This window comes from Cetorhinus maximus, chromosome 10 (genome assembly GCF_964194155.1).
Source record: "Cetorhinus maximus chromosome 10, sCetMax3.hap1.1, whole genome shotgun sequence".
NCBI lineage: Eukaryota > Metazoa > Chordata > Chondrichthyes > Lamniformes > Cetorhinidae > Cetorhinus > Cetorhinus maximus.
The window spans coordinates 24,411,503-24,430,262 of NC_135888.1; the positions used below are offsets into that span (position 1 = coordinate 24,411,503).

Here is an 18,760-nt window from a genome sequence, read left to right on the forward strand (position 1 = left end):
CCAAATAATATGACAATTAATAAACAACAGACAATGTGCAGAAAGAGCACTCCTTCCTGACCCTATTGCTTCCAGCAGTATCCAGAAGATTAATTTTCATATCCTGCAGAGCCCAGGGCAATCCGGAAGGGTTAGTAACCCTGCCAGGCACTGGGGATGGAAAGCAGCTGCTGGACTCAAGGCAATGTGATGATGACCAGATCAACTGATTTTTAAGAGAGTGATATTGGATGAGGCATAAATATTGACCAAGATATAGCAAAGAACTCCCCTACTGTTAGAGTGATGGAGTCATTATGGCACAGAAAGAGGCCATTCAGCCCATCAAGTCCATTCGAGAGTTTCAACATGGACTGGTTTAATATCTCATCTGAAAGACGATGCCTCCAACAGTGCAGGACTCCCTCAGCACTGACCCTCCGACAGTGCAGCACTCCGTACTGACCCCCCGACAGTGCAGCACTCCCTCAGTACTGACCCCCCGACAGTGCAGCACTCCCTCAGTACTGACCCCCCGACAGTGCAGCACTCCCTCAGTACTGACCCTCCAACAGTGCAGCACTCCCTTCGTACTGACCCCCCGACAGTGCAGCACTCCCTCAGTACTGACCCTCGGACAGTGCATCGCTCCCTCAGTACTGACCCTTTGACAGTGCAGCACTCCCTCAGCAATGACCCTCCGACAGTGCAGCGCTCCCTCAGCACTGACCCTCCAACAGTGCAGCACTCCCTCAGTACTGATCCTCGGACAGTGCAGCACTCCCTCAGCACTGACGCTCCGACAGTGCGGTGCTTCCTCACTACTTACCCTCCAGCAGTGCGGCGCTCCCTTAGTACTGACCCTCGGACAGTGCAGCGCTCCCTCAGTACTGACCCTCCGACAGTGCAGCTCTCCCTCAGTACTGACCCTGTGACTCTGGAGAGCAATCCAGTCAATTCTATTCCTCAGTCTGTCCCCGTGGGCCTGGAAGTTTATTTCTCTCAACTGCCCATCCAATTTCCATTTGAAATCATTCATCGTCTCTGCTTCAATCAACCTTGTAAGGATCGAGTTCCAGGCCATTACCATTCATTGCATAAAATATGTTCTTCCTCACGTTCCCCGCATCTTGCCCAAAACCTTACATCTGTGTCCCCTAATCCATGTACCATCAGCTAACAAAAGAAATTAAGGATAGTATTAGATCCAAAGAGGAGTCATAAAAAGTTGCTAGAAAAAGTAGCAGGCCTGAGGATTGGGAGCAGTTTAGAATTCAGCAAAGAAGGACCAAGAGATTGATTAAGGGGGGAAAAAATCGGGTATGAGAGTAAACTTGCAAGGAACATAAAAGCGGACTGTAAAAGCTTCTATCAGTATGTAAAAAGAGAAAGATTAATGAAGACAAATGTAGATTCCTTACAGTCTGAAATGGGAGAATTTATCATAGAAAACAAGGAAATGGCAGAGCAATTAAACAACTTCTTTAGCTCTGTTTTCACAGAGGAAGACACAAATAACTTCCCAGAAATACTAGGGAACCAAGGGTCTAGTGAAAAGGAGGAATTGAAGGAAATTAGTATTACTAAAGAAATAGTGCTGGAGAAATTAATGGAACTGGAAGCCAATAAATCCCCAGGGCCCGATAACCCACATCCCAGGGTACTAAAGGAGGTGACCGTGGAAATGTGCTGGTTGTCATCTTCCAAAATTTTGTAGATTCTGGAACAGTCCCAGCAGATTGGAGGGTGGCAAATGTAACCCCACTATTTAAAAAAGGAGGGAGGAGGAAGAAAACAGGGAATTACAGACCAGTTAGCCTAACCTCAGTGGTAGGGAAAATGCTCGAGTCTATTATAAAGGATGTGATAACAGGACACTTAGAAAATATCAACGGGTTTAGACAAAGTCGACATGGATTTATGAAAAGGAAATCATGTTTGACAAACCTACTGGAGTTTTTTGCGAACGTAACCAACAGAATAGATAAGGGAGAACCAGTGGATGTGGTGTATTTGGATTTTCAGAAAGCTTATGATAAAGTCCCACATAAGAGGTTAGTGTGCAAAATTAAAGCACATGGGATTGGGGGTAATATATTGGCATGGATTGAGAATTGGTTAGCAGACAGGAAACAGAGTAGGAATAAATGGGTTTTTTTCAGAGTGGCAGGTGGTGACTAGTGGGGTATTGCAGGGATCAATGCTTGAGCTCCAGCTATTCATAATATATGGATGAGGAAACCAAATGTAATATTTCCAAGTTTGCTGATGACACGAAACTTGATGGGAATGTGAGCGGTGAGGAGATTGTTAAGAGTCTTCAAGGCAATTTAGACAGTTCGAATGAGTGGGCAAATACATGGCAGATGCAGTATGGCATGGATAAGTGTGAAAGAAAAATAGAATGGCAGAGTATTATTTAAATGGCGATAGATTGGGAAATGCTGATGTACAAAGGGACCTGGGTGTCTAAAAGCAAGCATGCAGGTGCAGCAAGCAGTTAAGAAGGCAAATGGTATGTTGTCCTTCATTACGAGAGGACTTGAGTAAAAGGAGAAAGGATGTCTTACTGCAGCTGTACACTGAGACCACACCTGGAGTATTGTGTGCAGTTTTGGTCTCCTTCCCTAAGAAAGGATATACTTGCCATAGAGGGAGTGCAGCAAAGGTTCACCAGACTGATTCCTGGGGTGGCAGGATTGTCGTATGAGGAGAGACTGGGCCAACTAGGCCTGTATTCACTGGGGTTTAGAAGAATGAGAGGGGATCTCATTGAAACATATAAAATTCTGACAGGGATGGACAGACTGGATGCAGGGATGATGTTTCCTCTGGCTGGGGGGGGTCTAGAACAAGGAGTCACAGTCTCAGGATACGGGGTAGACCATTTGGGACTGAGATGAGGAGAAACTTCTTCACTCAGAGGGTGGTGAGCCTGTGGAATTCTCTACCCCAGAAGCTGTGGAGGCCAAGTCACTGAATATATTTAAGAAGGAAATAGATAGATTTCTGGACTCTAAAGGCATCAAAGGGTATGGGGAGAACACGAGGGTATGGTGTTGAGATAGAGGATCAGCCATGATCGCATTGAATGGCAGAGCGGGCTGGAAGGGCCAAATGACCTAACTCCTGCTCCTATTTTCTATATTTCTATGTAATGGGAACAGCTTTCCTTTGTCTACTTTATCTAAACCTGTCATAATCTTCTACGCCTCTATCAAATCTCCACTCAATGGGCGGGACTTCCCGCACCCACCCGCCGCTGGGGTCTTCCAGTCCTACCGCAAGGCTTCTGGCTGGGGCCAATATCTTTTGTTCCAAGGAGAACAACCCAGCTTCTCCAACCTAACCTTGTAGTTAAAATCCCTCATCTCAGGAATCATTCTGGTAAATCTCCTCTCCCGCTCTCAAGGACACTCACATGCTTCCTAATGTTTGATGACCTGTACTGGATACAATATGCTGGTTGTGGCCTAACCAGTGCATAATATCTCTGCTTTTGTACTCAATACCTCTATTTATGAAGCCCAACATCCCATATGCTTTGCCAACTATTCACTTAATATGTTCTGACACCTTCAAAGATCTATGTACATGCTGCCTCTTGCTCTCCTTTCTGCTAAAATGCACCACCTTACACTTCTCTGTATTAAATTTCACCTGTCACTTGCATGTCCATTCTGCTAACCTATCTATGTAACCTATCTCTCTAGCCTCTCTGACAGTATGGCATTCCCTCAGTACTGCCCCTCCAATGGTGTGGCGCTCCCACAATACTGCCCCTCCAATAGTGCGGTGCTCCCTCAGTACTGACCCTCCAAAAGTGCAGTCTCCCTCAGTTCTGCCTCTCTGACAGTGCTGCACTCCCTTAGTACTCACCCTCTGACAATGCAGCACTCCCTCAGTTTTGGCCCTTTAACAGTGCAGCACTCCCTCAGTACTGCCCCTCCGACAGTGCAGAGCTCCCTCCTTACTCCCCTCTGGCACTGCAGAACTCCCTCAATACTGCCCATCTGTCAGTGCAGCGCTCCCTCAATACCGACCCTCTGACATTGCAGAGATCCCTCAGTACTGACCATCTGGCACTGCAGAGCTCTCTCAACACTGACACCCTGACACTGCAGAGCTCCCTCAGCATGCCCCTGGGATAATTCAAAGGCCCATCGGTACTGGAATGGTGAGTGTCAGTGGATTACTGGTTCAAATCCATGGAGTGGGCTTGAAACACTGATTAAAAAGTACCTTAATTTTAGATGCATTTTGAGGAGATTAATACAAACGAAATGATACAATTTTAATGGTGATCCAGAGAGACCTGGGGCTGTATGTGCACGACTCTTTGAATGGGGCAGAATCAATTGAAAACCCTGTTAAATAGAGCACACTGGATCCTTTGCTTTATAAATAGAATCAGAGAATAGAAAAGTAAGGCAGCAATCACAAACTTTTATAAATTACTGGTTATACTTCACCTCGAGTACTGTGTCCAATTCTGGAGACTGCACTTTAGGAAGGATGTCAAGGCCTTGGTGAGGGTGCGGAGGAGATTTTCTAGAATGTTCCAGGGATGAGGGACTTCAGTTAACGTGGAGAAGCTGGGATTGTTCTCAGAGCGGAGAATTTAAAGGAGATTTAATAGAGGTATACAAAGTCATGCAGGGTTTTGAGGGAGCAAACAAGGAGAAACCATTTTCACTGGCGGGAGAGTTGGTAACCAGAGATTTAACACAGATTTAAAATAATCGACAAAAGAACCAGAAAAGGAGATGAGGAGAATTTATTTTATGCAGAGCTATGACCTGGAATCGCAGAATCATTACAGCACGGAAGGAGGCCATTCAGCCCGTCGCGAATGCACAATGTGCTGCCTGAGAGGGCAGTGGAAGCAGATTCAATATTAGCTTTGCAAAGGGAATCGGATAACTACTTGAAAAGGAGAAGTTTGCAGGGCTGTGGGGAAGGAGCAGCGGGGAGTGGGTCTAACTGGGCAGATCCTTCAAAGAGCCGGCACATGCAGACACAATGGGCTGACAGCTGCGCTTTGGCATTCTGTGATCATTTGTAAATTGATGATTATGTTTCCCAAAAGCACAGGTTAAAAAATTTCTTGTCACTCATTGATCAGGAAGTGGGATGGGGACACAGTGTATGTTAGTTTTATTTATTTAGCCAGAGTAAATTCCGTCGGCACCAAAGAAGGGGAAAAAAAAAACAAGATAAGCTTACAACGTATTTACGAAAAATTGATAGTGAACATTTTCGATAATGTTCGGTGATTATGTTTCAGGGGACGCCCCAGAAGTGAAAAGGGGTTAACCAGTAGGCTTGGGGGACTGGCTGTGGATTATTTGGTAAATTTAAGAAAGGAAAAGTGCAGAGTTAAAAACAAAAAACTACTGCAGATGCTGGAAATGCAAAACAAAAACAGAATTACCTGGAAAAACTCAGCAGGTCTGGCAGCATCGGTGGAGAAGAAATCAGTTAATGTTTCGGGTCTTCATGACCCTTCAACAGAACTGTTCTGTTGAAGGGTCGTGTGGACCCGAAACGTCGACTCTTTTCTTCTCCACTGATGCTGCCAGACCTGCTGAGTTTTTCCAGGTAATTCTGTTTTTGTTAAAGTGCAGAGTTATCCTGATGAGGCGGGAATTATATTTCCCAGTGCCGTACTGAGCCACACTGACCTGCAGGTTCCAGCCCTGGTAGCTCTCCAAGACTGATGTCTTGCGAGCACCGTGATCGATCTCAGCCCCCTGGGTTACAGAAGGAATAAAATCAGCCAGGGTTCCTGCTCCTGATGGCTCTCCACTGGCTCGTGCTGTATGTGTGAATATTGACTGGGACCGGGATCAGCAGCAATACATTTTATGCACAGTTGAATAGCCTGTCAAATTTTTAAATTCTCAAATTCCTCTCCTTGGCCTTGGCCGTCTCCATCATTTTAACTTCCTCCAGCCTTACAACCCTCTGAGATCTCTGTTCTCATCTAATTCAGGCCTCTTGAGCATCCTCACTTTCTATTGCTCTACCATTGGAGGCCATGCTTTCAGCTGCCAAGGTCTAAGCCCTGGGATTCCCACACTAAATCTCTCCTCCTCTCTACCTCCCTTTCCTCCTTTAGGACACTCCTTAAAACCTACCTCTCTGACCAAGGTTTTGGTCACCTCTCCTAAAATCTCCTCGGTGTAGAATTTTATTTGATAATGTTCTTGTCAAGCTTTTCGGGATGTTTTGTTATGTTAGAGGTACTATATAAATAAAAGCTGTGGCTGTTGTCTGGACTTACACATGAAGAATGGCACACGGGTAACGCATCGCTTGTGGAACTGGATCCCAGTGAAAGCCACCACAAGAGGTGAGAAATTTGTTTGGAGAAAATGTAATGTGTAAACTTATTTAACATAGAATTACACAGAAACAGGCCATTCAGCCCATCTGGTCCATGCCAACATTTGCTCCATGAGAGCCTCCTCCCATCCTTACTTCATTTCATCCTATCCTTCGACTCCTTTCACCCTCATGTATTTATCTAGCTTTCCTTTAAATGCATCCGTAATACTCACCTCAACTACTCCCTATGATATTGAGCTCCACATTCTCTTCACTCTCTGAGTAAATATTCCTTATTCAATCTATTATTGACTACCTGATATTTACAGTTCTGATGAAAAGTCACAGACCTGAAACGTTAACTCTGTTTCCCTCTCCACAGATGCTGCCAGACCTGCTGAGTATTTCCAGCCTTTTCTGTTTTTAGTTCAGATTTCCAGCATCCGCAATGTTTTGCTTTTGTCCTGTATTTATGACCTCTAGTTCTGACCTCTTCCCAACGTCTACCATATCAAATCCCTTCATAATTTTGAAAACCTCTATCAGGCCACCCCTCAGCCTTCTCTTTTCGAGAGAAAAGTACCCCGGCCTGTTCTGCCTTCCTTGACAGTTCTGATACCATCCTTGTAAATCTTCTTCGCACCTTCTCCAATGTCTCTATATTTTTATTTTGCTTCTTCACAATATGGGCCAGAATATAATGCTCGTTGGGCAGGCAAGCGCCCGACCCAAATGAGTGTTAAATGATGTCGGGTGGGTATCCTGACGTCATTGTGCACTTGCGCGATATTTTGGTTGTCAGGTGCATGCGGGAGTCGGCAACCTGCCCGCTGACAATTAAAAGTCCTATTAAGGCCATTAAAATTATAATTGAAAGAAATTTTGCGCTGCCCATCCAACCAATACAAGAAAATACAAATAAAATTAAAATTTTAACATTTCATTGATAAGACAGAGTCACATGAGGGGACCTATCTGATAACATTTTAAAAATCTTTATTTTTAATTTTTCATATCATCATCTCCCTGTGTCTCAGGGAGCTTTTCCAGCGCACACCCACACGCGTGCATGAATCTGTGCTCTCGCCCTCCTCCCCCCCGCCACACACACAGGCAGTGCTGAGCGCTGAAGCACGCACTTCATGCTGGGCGGGCCTTCATCGGCCCACCAGCGCCAAATCGCGGTCCGGCCCCAATCGCGGACAACGGCCGGCTTCACGGCCGCTCCCGCCCGCCCCGCAAAGTCAAAACCCTGCCCGTGGGAATCGAAACCCTGCACAGTATACCAAGTGTGGCGCCACCAAGGTTCTATATCGTGGAATCGTTCAGCACAGAAAGAGGCCATTCAATCCATCATGCCTATGCCAGCCCTTTGAAAGAGCTACGTAATTAGTCCCACTCTCCTTCACTCATTCCCCATAGACCTGCAATTCTTTTCCCCTTCAACTATTTATTCAAATCCATTTTGACAATTATAATGTAAGTTTTAATATTTTATATGTTATATTTTTTCTTTGTTTACGTTTTGTTCCCGTGCTGTGTGTGTGTGCGTGTGTGTGTGTGTCTGCGTGTGTCTGTGTTTGTATGTGGGAGACAATGAAAACCCTGACTTGTCCTGGGGACAGTGACTGCTGCTTACATGATCAGCTATCTGTGGAGTTGTGTAATGGCCAAGGAAGAACGTGCCAAAAAAGAAGTTACGCAAACGGAACTATTGCTGAGTTGAGGCTTGGTGAGTGACATTCCAAACAGAACAACACAGCCCTTGCTTTCCTCATAGTGTCACTCTCCCTCCATGTAATCATCCCGACTGCCTGAGGTCGACACAATGTCGAGTCTCTCACTGCGCCTCACGATCCTGAGCCTCCAGTTCTGGTGTATTGGACTGTTCCTGAAGCAGGTAAGCTCATCTCTCCATTAACAAAACCCAATTTCCACCAATTAATCCTGTTCGGAACAAAACCAAACTGATGTTAGGGTCAGTGGTGGAGTTGGTAGGTACAGGGTGCTGGTGGGGGAGGATTGGATTAGATTTTGTCTGAACACCAACAGTTTCCCTATTTTGATTGAAGACCTATAGGCAGTTTGTTTTATATGAAGTCTGTAAGAAATTTGTTCCTAGTCTAACCGTTCTCATCCACTTGTCCCTCAGGCATTTCCAGGATTTGTCAAAGGTGCCGACGACCTGTCTTATTTCGATGACTCCTCGAGGATCGGAGGTATGACTGTACTCACTTGCTCTTCGCCCCCTAAGCAGAGCCCCTCATGTTTACAGATGTTAAATTGGTTAATATTACACTAAAGCAGGATTGCTTCATTACTGTAAATAAGGAGCTGAGCTGGTCTATTAAAGGGGCAGCATCTGCAGGGAAAGCAAGAACCAGACAAGTAATGAAGGAAGGAACAACTCACCATTCTTTCTGCAGAAGTCTAGATAGTGGAAGTTCAACTGTGGAGGCAGCACAGCTGCACCGAATGTCATTCTCAGTTGACATCAAGGGTTGGGGGCGAATGGTTAGGAGGTTCATTTGGTTGATTTCTTTTCCCTACTGTCTAATCCAGGATCACTGATGGCAACTGTGCTCACTGGATGGGATTAGGTCAGCATAGACCTACAATCAAACCAGTGGCAAGGTGTTAGTTGCAGCTCACTGAATATCTCTTTCTCATCTCTGTGTGTGGAAGTTGAGCCTTCAAGCCCCACTCCATATATTTGACATAATCAAGGCTGACACTCTTACTGCGGCACTGAGGGAGCACTGCACCATCAGAGGGTCAGTACTGAGGGAATGCTGCACTGTGGGAGGGTCAGTACTGAGGGAGCACAGCACCATCAGAGGGTCAGTACTGAGGGAGTGCTGCACCATCAGAGGGTCAGTACTGAGGGAATGCTGCACTGTCGGAGGGTCAGTACTGAGGGAGTGCTGCACCATCAGAGGGTCAGTACTGAGGGAGCACTGCACCATCAGAGGATCAGTACTGAGGGAGCACTGCACCATCAGAGGGTCAGTACTGAGGGAGTGCTGCACCATCAGAGGGTCAGTGCTGAGGGAGCACTGCACCATCAGAGGGTCAGTACTGAGGGAACATTGTACCATCAGAGGGTCAGTATTGAGGGAATGCTGCACTGTCGGAGGGTCAGTACTGAGGGAGTGCTGCACTGTCGGAGGGTCAATACTGAGGGAGTGCTGCCCTGTCAGTGGGTCAATACTAAGGAAGTGATGCATCGTTGGAGGGTCAGTACTGAGGGAGCACTGTACCATCGGAGTGTCAGTACTGAGGGAGCACTGCACCATCAGAGGGTCAGTACTGAGGGAGCGCTGCACTGTCAGAGGGTCAGTACTGAGGGAGCACAGCACCATCAGAGGATCAGTACTGAAGGAGCACTGCACCATCAGAGGGTCAGTACTGAGGGAGCACTGCACCATCAGAGGGTCAGTACTGAGGGAGCACTGCACCGTCAGAGGGTCAGTACTGAGGGAGCACTGCACCATCAGAGGGTCAGTATTGAGGGAATGCTGCACTGTCGGAGGGTCAGTACTGGGGGGGTGCTGCACTGTTGGAGGGTCAGTACTGAGGAAGTGCTGCACTGTCAGATAAAACCATAAGACCATAAGACATAGCGGCAAAAGTAGGTTATTCGGCCCATTGAGTCTGCTCCTCTATTCAATGAGATCATGGCTGATCTGATAATCCTCATCTCCACTTTCCTGCCTTTTCCCCAGAACCCTTGATCCCCTGAATATTTAAAAATCTGTCTATCCTTGCCTTGAATATACTTAACTACCCAGCCTCTACAGCCCTCTGTGGTAAAGAATTCCACAGGTTCACTACCCTCTGGGTGAAGAAATTCCTCCTCTTCTCTGTCTTAAATGGGTGACACCTTTCTCTGAGATTATGTCGTCTGGTCCTAGACTCTCCCACAAAGGGAAACAACCTCTCAGCATCTACCCTGTCAAGCTCCCTAAGAATCTTATATGTTTCAATAAGGTCGCCTCTCATTCTCCTAAACTCCAATGAGTACAGGCCCAACCTGCTCAACCTCTCCTTATAAGAAATTCCCTCCATACCCAGAATCAAGCTAGTGAACATTCTACTGGCCTCAAATGCCAGTGTATCTTTCCTTAGACAAGGGGTCCAAATCTGTTCACAGTATTCTAGGTGTGATTGAACTAGTGCCTTGTATAGTTTTAGCAAGACTTCCCAATTTTTATACTTGATTCCCTTTGAAATAAAGGCCAACATTCCATTTGCCTTTCCTGGTGAACATGTGTGTTAGCTTTTTGGGATTCATGCACAATGACTCCCAAATCCCTATGCGCTGCAGCTTTCTGCAGTCTTTCTCCAATTAAATAATATTCAGCTCCTCTATTCTTCCTGCCAAAGTGCATAACCTCACATTTTCCCCCATTATATTCCCAATGTCACTTTTTTGCCCACTCACTTAACCTATTTATATCCCTCTGTAGACTCCTTGTGTCACCCTCACCACTTGCCTTCCCACCTATTTTTGTATCATCCGCAAATTTGGCGATAGTATTCACTTCCCTCATCCAAGTCATTATTATATATTGTAAATAATTGAGGCCTCAGCACTGATCCCTGTGGCACTCCACTAGTTATAGGTTGCCATCCCAAAACTGCCCCCCTTATCCCAACTCTCTGTCTTCTATTCGTTGGCCAATCCTCTATCCATGCTAATATACTACCCCCAACACCATGGGGTCTTATCTTATTAAGTAGCTTTACATGTGGTACCTTGTCGAATGCCTTTTGGAAATCCAAATATATTACGTCTACTGGTTCCCCTTTGTCTATCCTGCTAGTTACCTCCTCAAAGAATTCTAATAAATTTGTTAGGCATGATTTCCCGTTCATGAAGCCATGCTGACTCTGCTTGATTAGATTATGTATTTCTAAATGCTGTGCTATCACATCCTTTATAATAGACTCTAACATTTTCCCAATGACATGTTAAGATAACTGGCCTGTAGTTACCTGTTTTTTGTTTCCCTCCCTTTTTGAATAAGGGTGTTACATTGGCAGTTCTCCAATCCTCTGAGACTTTTCCAGAATCTAATGATTCTTGGAAGATTACTACCAGTGCATCCACTATCTCTGTAGCTACTTCCTTTAATATCCTCAGATGCAACCCATCAGGCCCAGGGGACTTATCAGCCTTTAGCCCCATTCGTTTCCCTAGTACTTCTTCTCTAGTGATAGTTTTTGTATTTATTTCCTCCCCCTCTTTTGCTCCTAGATTATTTAGTATTTTTGGAATGCTATTAGTGTCTTCTACCGCGAAGACTGAAGCAAAGTACTTATTCAACTCTTCTGCCATTTCCTCGTTGCCCATTATTATTTCTCCAGCTTCATTCTCTAAGGGGCCTATCTTCACTTTGGTCTCTTTCTTCCTTTTCATTTATTTAAAGAAGCTCTATCTGTCCGTTTTTATATTACTTGCTAGTTTACCCTCAAAGTTTATTTTCTCCCTCTTTATTATCTTTTTGATCATCTTTTGTTAGTTTTTAAAACTTTCCCAATCCTTTGGCTTACCACCAATCTTTGCCACGTTGTATATCTTTTCTTTTAATTTGATACTGTCCTTAACTTCCTTGGTGAACCATGGTTGGTTTCTCCCCTTCCTACAATCCTTCTTCCTCACTAGGATATATCTTTGTTGTGAGTCATTTCTTAAATGTTTGCCATTGTTCAACAACTTTTTTTTCTGCTAAACACCTTTCCCAGTCTGCTCCAGCCAACTCTGCCCTCATTCCTTTGTAATTACCCTTATTTAAGCTTAGCACAGTTGTTTCCAACCCAAATTTCTCACTCTCAAACTGAATGCTAAATTCTACCATATTATGGTCACTGTATCCTAGGGGATCTTTTACTCTGAGATCATTTATTAAAACTGCCTCATTACACATTACCAGATCCAAAATAGCCTGATCCCTGGTTGGATTCGCAACGTATTGTTCGAAGAAACTGTCCTGAATACAGTCTATGAATAATTGCTCATGGATACCTCTGCCAATTTGATTTTCCCAATCTACATGAAGATTAAAGTCACCCATGATTAAAAAGTTACCCATAGTTAATGTACTGCCTTTTTTAACATGTCCTCATTATCTCCTGATTATTCTCTGTCCTGCAGAATAGCTACTGTTAGGGGGCCTATAGACTCCTCCCACCAGTGTCTTCTTTCCCTTGTTATTTCTTACCTCCACCCATATGGATTCTACATCTTCCGATCCAAGATCCTTTCTTGCGAACATAATTATTCCATCTCATACTAAAAAAGCTACCCTACCACCCTTTACTTCCTGCCTGACCTTTCGAAAAGTCACATACCCCTGAATATTTAGTTTGCAACTTTGATCTCCTTGTAACCACGTCTCCGTAATGGCTACAAGATCATACCCATTAACCTCTATTTGTGCCGTGAATTCATTTATCTTGTTCCGAATACTATGTACATTTAAGTAAAGAGCCATTAATTGTGCCTTTTTACCATTTTTTCCCCCTTCAACCCTATTTGCTGCTGTTTTTTTATGTTTGTACACTCTCCTTTCTTTCACACTTTGGGTATCATTACCCAGCTGCCCTGCAAGGCTGCCATATTCTTTTGATTCGTAAGCCCACATACCCCTTTCAAGACCCCCCCCACCTCTCTATTTAGTTTAAAGCCCTTTAAATAGAGGGGATGATGGTCAGTACTGAGGGAGTGCTGCACCGTCAGAGGGCCAAATACCTGGGGGGCGCTGCACTGTCGGAGGGTCAGTACCGAGGCAGTGCTTCACTCTCAGATGGTCAGTACTGAGGGAGTGCTGCACCATCAGAGGGTCAGTACTGAGGGAGCACTGCACCGTTAGAGGGTCAGTACGGAGGGAGCGCTGCACTGTTGGAGGATCAGTACTGAGGGACAACTGTACTGTCAGATGATCAGTACTGAGGGAGTGCCGCACGTTCGGAGGGTCAGCACTGAGGAAGCGCTGCACTGTTGGAGGGTCAGTACAGAGGGAGTGCTGCACTGTCGAAGGGTCAGTAGTGAGAGAGTGCTGCACCGTTGGTTGGTCAGTACTGAGGGAGCGCTGCATTGTTTTAGGGTCAGTAATGAGAAAGCATTGGACAGTCAGAGGGTCATTTAGTGAGGGGGGTGCACTGTCAGAGGTGCTGTCCTTCAATTGCGACATTAAACCGAGGTCCAATTTGCTCTGTCTCCTGGGTGATAAAAATCCGAGGGCACTATTTTGAAGAGCAGGGGAGTTTTCCCATATATTCTTGGTCGATATTTATCCCTCAGCAACATCACTGAAACAGATTTTCTGGTCATTATCGTACAGCTGTTTATGGGAGCTTGCTTTTTTTGAAAATGGTGCTGAACATTGTGCAATCATCAGTGAACATCCCCACTTCTGACCTTACGACGGAAGGAAGGTTGGGTTGTTGGGCCTAGGACACTACCCTGAGAAACTCCTGCAGTGATGTTCTGGGGCTCAGATGATTGGCCTCCAACACCCACAACCATCTTCCTTTGTGCTAGGTATGACTCCAACCAGCGGAGAGATTTCCCCCGATTCCCATTTACTTTTGTTAGGGCTCGTTAATGCCACACTGGGTCAAATGATGCCTTGATATCAAAGGCAGTCACTCTCACCTCACCTTTTGAGATAAGCTCTTTTGTCCATGTTTGGACCGGGGCTGTATTGAGATCAGGAGCTGAGTGACCCTGCTGGAACCCAAAATGAGCATCAGTGAGCAGGTTATTGCTGAGTAAGTGCCGCTTGACAGCGCTGTCAACAACTCCTTCAATTACTTTGCTGATGTTCGAGAGTAGACTGCTGATAAGGGCAATTACAGAGGTATGAAGAAAGAGTTGTCTAAAGCGTGCTGGGAAAATAGACCAAGGGGAAGGTCAGTGGATGAGCAGTGGCAGACATTTAAGCACATATTTTATAAAGCTCAGCAAAAATGTATCCTGGTCAAAAAGAAGGACTCGATGAGAAGGATATACCACCCGTGGTTAACAAAGGTGGTCAAAGAGAGTATCCAATCAAAAACTAAGGCAAACAAAGCGGTGAAAACTAGTGGTAGGCCAGAGGATTAGGAATTTTTTGGAACCAGCAGTGGATGACTAAAAAGCTAATAAAGAGGGAGAAAATTGATTATGAAAGTAAATTGGCAAGAAATATAAAAACAAACAACAAGAGCTTCTACGGGTATATAAAAAGAGAGAGAGTGGCCAAGGTGAGTGTGGGGACCTTTGAAGGATGCAGCTGTTTAAGAAGGGTAGCAGGGATAATCCAGGAAGTTACAGGCCGGTGAGCCTTACGTCAGTGGTAGGGAAATTATTGGAGAAGATTCTTCGTGACAGAATTTACTACCATTTGGAAGCAAATGGGTGTATTAGTGAGAGGCAGCATGGTTTTGTGAAAGGGAGGTCGTGTCTCACTAACTTGATCGAGTTTTTTGAGGAAGTGACAAAGATGATCAACGATGGAAGGGCAGTGGGTGTTATATATTTGGATTTCAGTAAGGCCTTTGACAAGGTCCCTCATGGCAGACTGGTACAGAAGGTAAAGTCGCACGGGATCAGAGGTGAGTTGGCAAGATGGATACAGAATTAGCTTGGTCATAGAAGACAGAGGGTAGCAGTGGAAGGGTGCTTTTCTGAATGGAGAGCTGTGACTGGTGGAGTTCCGCAGCGATCAGTGCTGGGACCTTAGCTGTTTGTAGTATACGTAAATGATTTGGAGGAAAACATAACTGGGCTAATTAGTAAATTTGCAGACGACACCAAGGTTGGAGGAGTTGCAGATAGTGAAGAGGATTGTCAAAGGATACAATGGGATATAGATCGGTTGGAGACTTGGGCGGAGAAATGGCAGATGGAGTTTAATCCGGACAAATGCGAGGTAATGCATTTTGGAAGATCTAATACAGGTAGGAATTGTACGGTAAATGGCAGAACCCTTAAGTGCATCAATGGGCAGAGGGATCTGGGTGTACAGGTCCACAGGTCACTGAAAGTGGCAACGCAGGTGGATAAGGTAGTCAGGAAGGCATATGGCATGCTTGCCTTCATTGGCAGGGGTATTGAATATAAAAGCTGGGAAGTCATGCTGCAGCTGTATAGAACCTTGGTTAGGCCACACTTGGAATATTGCGTGCAATTCTGGTCATCACATTACCAGAAGGATATGGAGGCATTGGAGAGTGTGAGGAGGAGGTTTACCAGGATGCTGCCTGGTCTGGAGGTTATTAGCTATGAGGAGAGGTTGGAGAAACTCGGATTGTTTTCACTAGAGTGACGGAGATTGAGGGGCGACTTGAAAGAAGTTTACAAAATTATGAGTGGCATGGACAGAGTAGATAGTCAGAAGCTTTTTCCCAGGGTGGAAGAGTCAATTACTAGGGGACATAGATTTAAGGTAAGAGGAGAAGACTATAGAGGAGATGTGCGGGGCAAGTTTTTTACGCAGAGGGTAGTGAGTGTCTGGAATTCACTGCCAGAGGAGGTGGTGGAAGCAGGTACGATAGTGGTGTTTAAGAGGCAGCTTGACAAATACATGAATAGGATGGAAATAGAGGGATACGGAACCCGGAAGTGCAAAATGTTTTAGTTTGACAGGCAATATGATTGGCGCAGGCTTGGAGGGCCGAAGGGCCTGTTCCTGTGCTGTACTTTTCTATGTTCTTTGTTCTTTGTAATAACGGGGAACAGGGAAATGGCAGATAATTTAAACCAATATTTTGCATCGGTCTTCACGGTGGAAGACACTACAAACATCCCAAAGATATCAGATAAGCAAGGAGCTGATGGGAGGAAAGATCTTGTAACAGTCTTGATCACGAGAGACAAAGTATTTGACAAACTAATGGGACTAAATGCAGACAAGTCGCCAAAACCTGATGGTCTGCATCCATGGGTTTTAAAGGAAGTGGCTGCAGAGATAGTGGAGGCATTGGTCGAAATATTCCAGAACTCACTGGATTCCGGGAGGGTCCCAGCGGTTTGGAAAACCGCTAATGTGACACCCCTGTTCAAGAAGGGAGGGAGACAAAAAGCAGGAAACTATAGGCCAGTCAGCCTAACATCTGTCATTGGGAAGATGCTAGAATCCATTGCTAAGGAAGAAATAGCAGGACATTTAGAAAAGCTTAACTCAATCAAACAGTCAGCATGGTTTTGTGAAAGGGAAATCATGTTTGACAAATTTGCTAAAGTTCTTTGAGGATATAACAAGCAGAGTTGATAAAGGGGAGCCGGTAGATGCAGTGTATTTGGATTTCCAGAAGGCATTCGATAAGGTAAAAGGTTATTGCACAAGATAGGAGCTCACAGTATTGGGGGTAATATATTAGCATGGATTGAGGATTGGTTAACATGCAGAAGACAGAGAGTCAGGATTAATAGGTCTTTTTCAGGTTGGAAAGACATAACTAATGGAGTGCCGTGAGGATCAGTCCTAGGGCCTCAATTATTTACTATCTGTATTAATAGATGGAGGAGGGGGCAGAGGGTAATGAATCCAAATTTGCTGATACAAAGATAGGTGGGAGGGCATCTTGTAATGAGGAAATAAGGAATCTGCAAGGGGATACAGACAGGGTGAGAATGGGAAAAAACTTGGCAGATGGAGTTTAATGTAGGAAAGTGTGAGGTCATGCACTTTGGTGGGAAGAATCGAAAGGCAGACTATTATTTAAATACAGAGAGACTCCAAAAGAGTGCAGCACAGAGAGATCTGGGTGTTCTTGAGCATGAAACACAAAAAGTTATCATGCAGGTGCAGCAAGTAACTAAGAAGGCAAATGGAATTTTGGCCTGTATTCCTAGGGGACTGGAGTTTAAAAATAAGGAAGTCTTGTTCTGTACAGGGTGTTGATGAGGCTGCACCTGGAGTACTGTGTACAGTTTTGGTCCCCGTATTTAAGAAAGGATATACTGGCATTGGAGGCAGTTCAAAAGAGATTCACTGGGCTGATTCCTGGGATGAAGGGGTTGACTTATCAGGCACAGCTAAACAGGTTAGGCCTTTATTCATTAGAGTTTATGAGGGGTGATCTTATTGAAACGTACAAGATTCTGAGGGGGCTTGACAGGGTAGATGTTGAGAAGATGTTTCCACTAGTGGGGGAATCTCGAACTAGGGGACATAGTTATGTGGGACACTCATTTAAAACTGAGATGCAAAGGAATTTCTTCTCTCAGGGTAGTAAATGCCTGGAATTCTCTACCTCAGAGACTTTAGGACGCTAGGTCACTGAAAGTATTTAAAGAGGAGGTAGATAGATTTTTGAAATACCAGGGAGTTGAGGGCTATGAAGAGCTGGCATGGAAGAGGATTTGAGACCTGGGGCAGATCAGCCATGATCTTATTGAATGGCAGGGCAGGCTTGAGGAGCCGAATGGCCTACTCCTGCTCCTATCTCTTACGTTCGTTTGATAGAGCAGTATTTGGCCAGATTGGATTTGTCCTGCTTTTTTGGACAGACATTGTCAGGTAGATGCCAGCATTGTAGCTGTACTGGAACAGCCTGGATAGTCTAATGCTGGGACGTTTTCAGGGGCTATAGCCTTTGAAGTATCCAGCACCTTTAGCTGTTTCTTGATATCACATGGAGTAACTCAAATTGGCTGAAGAATGGCATCTGTGATGCTGGAGACCACAGGAAGCATCCGAGGTGGATCATCCACTCAGCATTTCTGGCTGAAGATGGTTGCAAATGCTCCCGTGTTATCAATTGCATTGAAGTGCTGGGCTCCCCCATCATTGAGAATGGGGATATTTGTAGAACCTCCTCCTCTTGTTTATTGTTTAATTGTCCACCATCATTCACGACTGGATTGGGCAGGACTGCAGGGCTCTGACCTCATCCATTGGTTGTGGTGTTGCTTAGCTCTGTCTATCGCACGCTACTTCCTTTGTTTGGCTCGCAAGTAGTCTTGTGTTGTAGCTTCACCAGGTTCACACCTCATTTTTTTGGTATTCCTGGTGCAACTCTTGTCATGTCCTCCTGGGCTCTTCATTGAACCGGGGTTGATTCCCCGGCTTGATGACAATGGTAGAGTGGGGATATACCAGGGCACGTTGTAACAGCTTGTGATTGAATACGTGTCTGCTGATACTGATGTCCCACAGCACCTCATAGATGCCCAATTTTGAGCTGCTAGATCTGTTCTCAAACTATTTCCTTTAGCACATTGGTGCTCAACACAATGGGTGGTATGCTCACGGTGAATATGGGACTTTGTCTCCACAAGGACTTTGTGGTGGTCACTCCTAACTACACTGTCATGAACAGATGGATCTGTGACAGGTAGATTGGTGAGGACAAGGCCTGGTAAGAATTTCCCTGTTGTTGGTTCCCTCACCACCTGCCGCAGACCCAGTCTAGCAGCTGTGTCCTTTAGGACTCAGCCAACTCAGTCAGTAGTGCTGCT

The 18,760-nt window shown here is 45.1% G+C and overlaps 1 protein-coding gene across 2 annotated transcripts in view; it reads left to right on the plus strand.

Annotated features, from left to right (window-relative positions):
• The first annotated feature begins 8,060 nt into the window (after nucleotides 1–8,060).
• adamts13 (ADAM metallopeptidase with thrombospondin type 1 motif, 13) overlaps nucleotides 8,061–18,760 on the plus strand; it is a 75,108-nt gene continuing 64,408 nt past the window's right edge. For both annotated transcript variants that reach the window (XM_078550224.1, XM_078550225.1), the window contains exons 1-2: nucleotides 8,061–8,209; nucleotides 8,462–8,528. In XM_078550224.1, coding sequence (XP_078406350.1) covers nucleotides 8,138–8,209; nucleotides 8,462–8,528 — 139 coding nt within the window. In that variant the 5' untranslated portion in view covers nucleotides 8,061–8,137. The remainder of the gene's footprint in view (nucleotides 8,210–8,461; nucleotides 8,529–18,760) is intronic.